Source organism: Cherax quadricarinatus, chromosome 100 (genome assembly GCF_038502225.1).
Source record: "Cherax quadricarinatus isolate ZL_2023a chromosome 100, ASM3850222v1, whole genome shotgun sequence".
Taxonomy (NCBI): domain Eukaryota; kingdom Metazoa; phylum Arthropoda; class Malacostraca; order Decapoda; family Parastacidae; genus Cherax; species Cherax quadricarinatus.
The window spans coordinates 2,031,363-2,041,820 of NC_091391.1; the positions used below are offsets into that span (position 1 = coordinate 2,031,363).

Sequence of the window (10,458 nt, forward strand, 5' to 3'; positions counted from 1 at the left end):
GTTATAACAACAGTGATGTTATAACAACAGTGATGTTATAACAACAGTGATGTTATAGCAACAGTGATGTTATAGCAACAGTGATGTTATACCTGGAGTTTACCTGGAGAGAGTTTCGGGGGTCAACGCCCCCGCGGCCCGGTCTGTGACCAGGCCTCCTGGTGGATCAGCGCCTGATCAACCAGGCTGTTGCTGCTGGCTGCACGCAAACCAACGTACGAGCCACAGCCCGGCTGATCAGGAACTGACTTTAGGTGCTTGTCCAGTGCCAGCTTGAAGACTGCCAGGGGTCTGTTGGTAATCCCCCTTATGTGTGCTGGGAGGCAGTTGAACAGTCTCGGTCCCCTGACACTTATTGTATGGTCTCTTAACGTGCTAGTGACACCCCTGCTTTTCATTGGGGGGATGGTGCATCGTCTGCCAAGTCTTTTGCTTTCGTAGTGAGTGATTTTCGTGTGCAAGTTCGGTACTAGTCCCTCTAGGATTTTCCAGGTGTATATAATCATGTATCTCTCCCTCCTGCGTTCCAGGGAATACAGGTTTAGAAACCTCAAGCGCTCCCAGTAATTGAGGTGTTTTATCTCCGTTATGCGCGCCGTGAAAGTTCTCTGTACATTTTCTAGGTCGGCAATTTCACCTGCCTTGAAAGGTGCTGTTAGAGTGCAGCAATATTCCAGCCTAGATAGAACAAGTGACCTGAAGAGTGTCATCATGGGCTTGGCCTCCCTAGTTTTGAAGGTTCTCATTATCCATCCTGTCATTTTTCTAGCAGATGCGATTGATACAATGTTATGGTCCTTGAAGGTGAGATCCTCCGACATAATCACTCCCAGGTCTTTGACGTTGGTGTTTCGCTCTATTTTGTGGCCAGAATTTGTTTTGTACTCTGATGAAGATTTAATTTCCTCATGTTTACCATATCTGAGTAATTGAAATTTCTCATCGTTGAACTTCATATTGTTTTCTGCAGCCCACTGAAAGATTTGGTTGATGTCCGCCTGGAGCCTTGCAGTGTCTGCAATGGAAGACACTGTCATGCAGATTCGGGTGTCATCTGCAAAGGAAGACACGGTGCTGTGGCTGACATCCTTGTCTATGTCGGATATGAGGATGAGGAACAAGATGGGAGCTAGTACTGTGCCTTGTGGAACAGAGCTTTTCACCGTAGCTGCCTCGGACTTTACTCTGTTGACGACTACTCTCTGTGTTCTGTTAGTGAGGAAATTATAGATCCATCGACCAACTTTTCCTGTTATTCCTTTAGCGCGCATTTTGTGCGCTATTACGCCATGGTCACACTTGTCGAAGGCTTTTGCAAAGTCTGTATATATTACATCTGCATTCTTTTTGTCTTCTAGTGCATTTAGGACCTTGTCGTAGTGATCCAGTAGTTGAGACAGACAGGAGCGACCTGTTCTAAACCCATGTTGCCCTGGGTTGTGTAACTGATGGGTTTCTAGATGGGTGGTGATCTTGCTTCTTAGGACCCTTTCAAAGATTTTTATGATATGGGATGTTAGTGCTATTGGTCTGTAGTTCTTTGCTGTTGCTTTACTGCCCCCTTTGTGGAGTGGGGCTATGTCTGTTGTTTTTAGTAACTGAGGGACGACCCCCGTGTCCATGCTCCCTCTCCATAGGATGGAAAAGGCTCGTGATAGGGGCTTCTTGCAGTTCTTGATGAACACAGAGTTCCATGAGTCTGGCCCTGGGGCAGAGTGCATGGGCATGTCATTTATCGCCTGTTCGAAGTCATTTGGCGTCAGGATAACATCGGATAGGCTTGTGTTAATCAAATTTTGTGGCTCTCTCATAAAAAATTCATTTTGATCTTCGACTCTCAGTCTGGTTAGCGGCTTGCTAAAAACTGAGTCATATTGGGACTTGAGTAGCTCACTCATTTCCTTGCTGTCATCTGTGTAGGACCCATCTTGTTTAAGTAGGGGCCCAATACTGGACGTTGTTCTCGATTTTGATTTGGCATAGGAGAAGAAATACTTTGGGTTTCTTTCGATTTCATTTATGGCTTTTAGTTCTTCCCGCGATTCCTGACTCCTAAAGGATTCTTTTAGCTTAAGTTCGATGCTTGCTATTTCTCTGACCAGTGTCTCCCTGCGCATTTCTGATATATTGACCTCTTTTAGCCGCTCTGTTATTCTTTTCCGTCGCCTGTAAAGGGAGCGCCAGTGATGTTATAACAACAGTGATGTTATAGCAACAGTGATGTTATAGCAACAGTGATGTTATAACAACAGTGATGTTATAGCAACAGTGATGTTATAGCAACAGTGATGTTATAACAACAGTGATGTTATAGCAACAGTGATGTTATAACAACAGTGATGTTATAACAACAGTGATGTTATAGCAACAGTGATGTTATAGCAACAGTGATGTTATAACAACAGTGATGTTATAGCAACAGTGATGTTATAACAACAGTGATGTTATAACAACAGTGATGTTATAACAACAGTGATGTTATAACAACAGTGATGTTATAGCAACAGTGATGTTATAACAACAGTGATGTTATAGCAACAGTGATGTTATAACAACAGTGATGTTATAACAACAGTGATGTTATAGCAACAGTGATGTTATAGCAACAGTGATGTTATAACAACAGTGATGTTATAACAACAGTGATGTTATAGCAACAGTGATGTTATAGCAACAGTGATGTTATAACAACAGTGATGTTATAGCAACAGTGATGTTATAGCAACAGTGATGTTATAACAACAGTGATGTTATAACAACAGTGATGTTATAACAACAGTGATGTTATAGCAACAGTGATGTTATAGCAACAGTGATGTTATAACAACAGTGATGTTATAGCAACAGTGATGTTATAGCAACAGTGATGTTATAGCAACAGTGATGTTATAACAACAGTGATGTTATAACAACAGTGATGTTATAGCAACAGTGATGTTATAACAAGTGATGTTATAACAACAGTGATGTTATAACAACAGTGATGTTATAACAACAGTGATGTTATAACAACAGTGATGTTATAACAACAGTGTTATAACAACATAGTGATGTTATAACAACATAGATGTTATATAATGTTACAGATAATAATAATAATAATAATAATAATAATAATTAATAATTAATAATTAATAATAATAATAATAATAATAATAATAATAATAATAATAATAATATCTTTGTTACATCAACACACGATGATACAGCTCAATATTTCCTTTGTTATATAACTTGCCATTAATGGAGGTTGTGTCTGGAGGCTCCAGGATACACTGGAAACATTCCTCGTTTACTTTAACTGTGATTAACGTCACTAAAATACGTTTATTACGTTAAATATAACGTTAATGTTGTTAGTGATGGGATCTGATACGACCTTCCAGCGACCCTCCGCCATATTTCATGCCTTATTTGTACTTTTATCCGTTACTCAACGGTCAAACAGGTGTGGGGATGATGGGAGATAAATTCCACGTCGATGTGGCTGGAAGAATGGGAAATGTAACTCACCAGGAGACATGAAAGAGGAAATAAGAGAGATGTGGTGCTGCCTGCGTAGTATTGTGAAGTAACGCTGGCCATCAGCTGGAACCCATCAAGGCCACTACGATCTCATTCACTATTTTGATTTTTTAAACTCGTGTTTATGCTTTTTATATTCATTTATTTTGATTACTAAAATAATTTTTTTGGGTTATTTAATAAAGATGTGAGGAGAAAGTGGGTGTATTGGTTGATATTAGAGTAAATAGTGGATAATTTGGTGGTTTTGAGCGTGGTGGCCTGGCTGTGTGTTTACAAATATGGCTCTTCCAATCACGCACTTTACCCATCTCAGCTGTTTTATCTTAAAAATATATATTTTAAGCATCTTTTGCCTCTTCACTTATTTGAATATATACCTCATCAATTACTATACATTAAAATATACCTAAAAATAGTATTTTATGAGACTACATCAATTAAAAAGTGAAAAATAAGAGGAGGGCGGTGAATGTAACAACCGCAGCAGACGAATATTTTTCACCAATAAACTACCCAAAAAACCCAATTATAACCCAATAAAACTCTTATTAAACAATATTAACGTTTAAATAATAACTAATACATCATTTACAAGCCTCAAACATAAAGAAATAAATAAAAAATACAGCGTAATAGGAAGTTGCCAGCCATCATTATCTTACACAATATCTGGGTCTTAAAATAGGGAGACCCGGACCAAGTTATTATATCCGGCCGCATCGTCTCCCACACACTTGGCAATATACTTTTTGTGGGCGGTAATGATGTGGGCGGCGTGTGGGCGGCTGGTGGGGGTGTGGGGGTCACCTTTGACCCCCACATTCCTCTACAGGAACATTAATACGGCAGTCACAGTCAGGATGATCTTCAGGCAGGTGATTATTTCCTTAAAAAAGTTATTATTAAGTTGTGATTTTTTTTTGGTGAGCCGGGGGAAGGTCTCGGTCAGGTGAGCAGAAGCTCTAGCTCTGGGTCTGTTGGTTTATATAGACGTTTATATGTGTATAATTATTATATATAAATTATGCATAAAAATGTGACTTATTACCAGGAAATATTTGTGTTATTTCCTGATAAACTTAACCTAACTTAACTTTACCTAACTTAACCTAACTTAACCTAACTTAACCTAACTTGACCTAACTTAACTTGACTTAACTTCACCTTACCTAAGCTAACTTAACCTAACTTGACTAACTTTACCTAATCTAACTTAACCAAACTTAACTTTACCTAACTTCACCTTACTAAGCTAACTTAACCTAACTTAACCTAACTTTACCTAACTTAACCTAACTTAACCTAACTTAACCTAACTTAACCTAACATTACCTAACTTAACCTAACTTAACCTAACTTAACCTAACATTACCTAACGTAACCTAACTTTACCTAACTTAACCTAACTTAACCTAACCTTACCTAACTTAACCTAACTTAACCTAACCTTACCTAACTTAACCTAACTTAACCTAACCTTACCTAACTTAACCTAACCTTACCTAACTTAACCTAACCTTACCTAACTTAACCTAACTTTACCTTACCTAAGCTAACATAATCTAACTTAACTTTACCTAAGTTTACCTCATTTTACCTAACTTAACCTTACCTAAGTTTACCAAATCAAACCAAACTTAACGTTAACTAACCTAACACCCAGGTACCTACTTACTGCTAGGTGAACACTGACAGCAGGTGTAAGGTGACTAACACCCAGGTACCTACTTACTGCTAGGTGAACACTGACAGCAGGTGTAAGTTAACTAACACCCAGGTACCTACTTACTGCTAGGTGAACACTGACAGCAGGTGTAAGGTGAGTAACACCCAGGTACCTACTTACTGCTAGGTGAACACTGACAGCAGGTGTAAGGTAACTAACACCAAGGTACCTACTTACTCCTAGGTGAACACTGACAGCAGGTGTAAGGTGACTAACACCCAGGTACCTACTTACTGCTAGGTGAACACTGACAGCAGGTGTAAGGTAGCTAACACCCAGGTACCTACTTGCTGCTAGGTGAACACTGACAGCAGGTGTAAGGTAACACCCAGGTACCTACTTACTGCTAGGTGAACACTGACAGCAGGTGTAAGGTAACTAACACCCAGGTACCTACTTACTGCTAGGTGAACACTGACAGCAGGTGTAAGGTAACTAACACCCAGGTACCTACTTACTGCTAGGTGAACACTGACAGCAGGTGTAAGGTAACTAACACCCAGGTACCTACTTACTGCTAGGTGAACACTGACAGCAGGTGTAAGGTAACTAACACCCAGGTACCTACTTACTGCTAGGTGAACACTGAGAGCAGGTGTAAGGTAACACCCAGGTACCTAATTACTGATAGGTGAACACTGACAGCTGGTGTAAAGTGGCTAGCACCAAGGTACCTACTTACTGCTAGGTGAACATTGACAGCAGGTGTAAGGTAACACCCAGGTACCTACTTACTGCTAGGTGAACACTGGCAGCTGTTGTAAGGTGGCTAGCACTCAGGTACCTACTTACTGCTAGGTGAACACTGACAGCAGGTGTAAGGTAACACCCAGGTACCTACTTACTGCTAGGTGAACGCTGACAGCTGGTGTAAGGTAACTAACACCCAGGTACCTACTTACTGCTAGGTGAACATTGACAGCAGATTTAAGGTGACTAATACCCAGGTACCTACTTGCTGCTAGGTGAACACTGACAGCTGGTGTAAGGTAACTAACACCCAGGTACCTACTTACTGCTAGGTGAACACTGAGAGCAGGTGTAAGGTAACTAACACCCAGGTACCTACTTACTGCTAGGTGAACACTGACAGCAGGTGTAAGGTAACTAACACCCAGGTACCTACTTACTGCTAGGTGAACACTGAGAGCAGGTGTAAGGTAACTAACACCCAGGTACCTACTTACGCTAGGTGAACACTGACAGCAGGTGTAAGGTAACTAACACCCAGGTACCTACTTACTGCTAGGTGAACACTGAGAGCAGGTGTAAGGTAACTAACACCCAGGTACCTACTTACTGCTAGGTGAACACTGACAGCAGGTGTAAGGTAACACCCAGGTACCTACTTACTGCTAGGTGAACACTGACAGCAGGTATCTTAAGAAAAGACATCTTAATATATCCACCCGTACCGGGGATCGACCCCCGTACCCGAGTGTGTGAGGCAAGTGCGCTACCAACCAAGCCACGGGACATGACTCGCCCAAGGACTCGCTCTTAACCTCAGTCATGCTTCAGTACCTTCCTATTGTATAATACAGCTGTATCACAGAACAATTGTATGCGTGTCAGCACTCACTGGCACTCGTCAGTCTCTCTAATTATGTCTTGCAGTGATAATTAATGTTAATGACCTGATATCAGCATGAAAGTGGGGTAATTACTACTGTAATTTGACCAGCTGTCAAAACTTGGCGGCCCAGATGTGTCTCCACACAGCGGATTCATCAGTCCGGTACAGAGATGAATGGTGGCAGTCAGGAGGAGTGTGAGGTGATCGGTCCCTTAGTCTGGAGTCGATGTTGTCAGTCCATCAGTTTTATAAGGACTGATGGACTGACTACAATGACTCCAGACTGACTACAATGACTCCAGACTGACTACAATGACTCCAGACTAACTACAATGACTCCAGACTGACTACAATGACTCCAGACTAACTACAATGACTCCAGACTAACTACAATGACTCCAGACTAACTACAATGACTCCAGACTAACTACAATGACTCCAGACTAACTACAATGACTCCAGACTAACTACAATGACTCCAGACTGACTACAATGACTCCAGACTGACTACAATGACTCCAGACTGACTACAATACAATGACTCCAGACTAACTACAATGACTCCAGACTACAATGACTCCAGACTAACTACAATGACTCCAGACTAACTACAATGACTCCAGACTAACTACAATGACTCCAGACTGACTACAATGACTCCAGACTGACTACAATGACTCCAGACTGACTACAATGACTCCAGACTGACTACAATGACTCCAGACTAACTACAATGACTCCAGACTAACTACAATGACTCCAGACTAACTACAATGACTCCAGACTAACTACATTGACTCCAGACTAACTACAATGACTCCAGACTAACTACAATGACTCCAGACTAACTACATTGACTCCAGACTAACTACAATGACTCCAGACTAACTACAATGACTCCAGACTAACTACATTGACTCCAGACTAACTACAATGACTCCAGACTAACTACAATGACTCCAGACTAACTACAATGACTCCAGACTAACTACAATGACTCCAGACTAACTACAATGACTCCAGACTAACTACAATGACTCCAGACTAACTACAATGACTCCAGACTAACTACAATGACTCCAGACTGACTACATTGACTTCAGACTGACTACAATGACTCCAGACTGACTACATTGACTTCAGACTGACTACAATGACTCCAGACTGACTACAATGACTCCAGACTGACTACATTGACTTCAGACTGACTACAATGACTCCAGACTGATTACAATGACTCCAGACTAACTACAATGACTCCAGACTAACTACAATGACTCCAGACTAACTACAATGACTCCAGACTGACTACAATGACTTCAGACTAACTACAATGACTCCAGACTGACTACAATGACTCCAGACTGACTACAATGACTCCAGACTGACTACAATGACTCCAGACTGACTACAATGACTCCAGACTGACTACAATGACTCCAGACTGACTACAATGACTCCAGACTAACTACAATGACTCCAGACTAACTACAATGACTCCAGACTGATTACAATGACTCCAGACTAACTACAATGACTCCAGACTAACTACAATGACTCCAGACTAACTACATTGACTCCAGACTAACTACAATGACTCCAGACTAACTACAATGACTCCAGACTAACTACATTGACTCCAGACTAACTACAATGACTCCAGACTAACTACAATGACTCCAGACTAACTACAATGACTCCAGACTAACTACAATGACTCCAGACTAACTACAATGACTCCAGACTGATTACAATGACTCCAGACTAACTACAATGACTCCAGACTAACTACAATGACTCCAGACTAACTACTCCAGACTAACTGACTCCAGACTAACTACAATGACTCCAGACTAACTACAATGACTCCAGACTAACTACATGACTCCAGACTAACTACAATGACTCCAGACTAACACTCCATGACTCCAGACTAACTACAATGACTCCAGACTAACTACAATGACTCCAGACTAACTACAATGTCTCCAGACTGACTACAATGACTACAGACTTTCTACAATGACTCCAGACTAACTACAATGACTCCAGACTAACTACAATGACTCCAGACTAACTACAATGACTCCAGACTTACTACAATGACTCCAGACTAACTACAATGACTCCAGACTAACTACAAGGACTCCAGACTAACTACAATGACTCCAGACTAACTACAATGACTCCAGACTAACTACAATGACTCCAGACTGACTACAATGACTCCAGACTAACTACAATGACTCCAGACTAACTACAATGACTCCAGACTAACTACAATGACTCCAGACTAACTACAATGACTCCAGACTGACTACAATGACTCCAGACTAACTACAATGACTCCAGACTAACTACAATGACTCCAGACTAACTACAATGACTCCAGACTGACTACAATGATATATTCTCTGTAGTTTCCGGCAGTAATATGCGGGAATATGCTGGTGTATGCTCCTGCATACACCACCTCCTAAGTATATACAATATACGTAGTTTTTACCACGATTTAAGTGAGTGTTGTGTGTCCGCCCCTGGCAGATGTTACATAGTGTGTGTTGTTTAAATGGTGTAAGGTGACTAACACCCAGGTACCTACTTACTGCTAGGTGAACACTGACAGCTGGTGTAAGGTGGCTAGCACCCAGGTACCGACTTACTGCTAGGTGAACACTGACAGCTGGTGTAAGGTGACTAACACCCAGGTACCTACTTACTGCTAGGTGAACACTGACAACAGGTATAAGGTAACTAACACCCAGGTACCTACTTACTGCTAGGTGAACACTGACAGCTGGTGTAAGGTGGCTAGCACCCAGGTACCTTCTTACTGCTAGGTGAACAGGGACATCAGGTGTAAGGTGGCTAACACCCAGGGACCTACTTACTGCTAGGTGAACAAGGACATCAGGCGTAAGGTGGCTAACACCTACTTACTGCTAGGTGAACAAGGACATCAGGCGTAAGGTGGCTAACACCTACTTACTGCTAGGTGAACAGGGACATCGAGTGTAAGGTGGCTAACACCCAGGGACCTACTTACTGCTAGGTGAACAGGGACATCAGGTGTAAGGTGGCTAACACCCAGGGACCTACTTACTGCTAGGTGAACAAGGACAACAGGTGTAAGGTGGCTAACACCCAGGGACCTACTTACTGCTAGGTAAACAGGGACATCAGGTGTAAGGTGGCTAACAACCAGGGACCTACTTACTGCTAAGTAAACAGGGACATCAGGTGTAAGGTGGCTAACACCCAGGGACCTACTTACTGCTAAGTAAACAGGGACATCAGGTGTAAGGTGGCTAACACCCAGGGACCTACTTACTGCTAGGTGAACAGGGACATTAGGTGTAAGGTGGCTAACAACCAGGGACCTACTTACTGCTAGGTGAACAGGGACATTAGGTGTAAGGTGGCTAACACCCAGGGACCTACTTACTGCTAGTTGAACAGGGACATTAGGTGTAAGGTGGCTAACAACCAGGGACCTACTTACTGCTAAGTAAACAGGGACATCAGGTGTAAGTTGGCTAACAGTCAGGGACCTACTTACTGCTAAGTAAACAGGGACATCTGGTGTAAGTTGGCTAACACCCAGGGACCTACTTACTGCTAGGTGAAC

General features: G+C 41.9%; 2 protein-coding genes and 1 long non-coding RNA gene across 7 annotated transcripts in view; 1 reads left to right on the forward strand and 2 right to left on the reverse strand.

The window, feature by feature from the left end:
- Positions 1-10,458, reverse strand: part of LOC138851104 (uncharacterized) — a 105,833-nt gene that overhangs the window by 53,215 nt on the left and 42,160 nt on the right. The gene's annotated exons all lie outside the window — the stretch shown is intronic.
- The window catches only part of mlt (tubulin folding cofactor E like protein mlt), a 76,274-nt gene that overhangs the window by 43,919 nt on the left and 21,897 nt on the right, over positions 1-10,458 (reverse strand). The window contains exon 1 of one of the 5 annotated variants that reach the window (XR_011390986.1): positions 3,514-3,761. The exons of 3 other annotated variants lie outside the window; for them this stretch is intronic. The gene's annotated coding sequence lies outside the window, so the exon portion shown is untranslated. Of the gene's footprint in view, positions 1-3,513; positions 3,762-10,458 lie in introns of those variants that run through there. One more of the 5 variants, XM_053799822.2, reaches the window with a different exon arrangement.
- LOC128704675 (persulfide dioxygenase ETHE1, mitochondrial-like) overlaps positions 4,167-10,458 on the forward strand; it is a 49,605-nt gene continuing 43,313 nt past the window's right edge. The window contains exon 1 of the mRNA XM_053799824.2: positions 4,167-4,403. Coding sequence (XP_053655799.2) covers positions 4,290-4,403 — 114 coding nt within the window. The 5' untranslated portion in view covers positions 4,167-4,289. The remainder of the gene's footprint in view (positions 4,404-10,458) is intronic.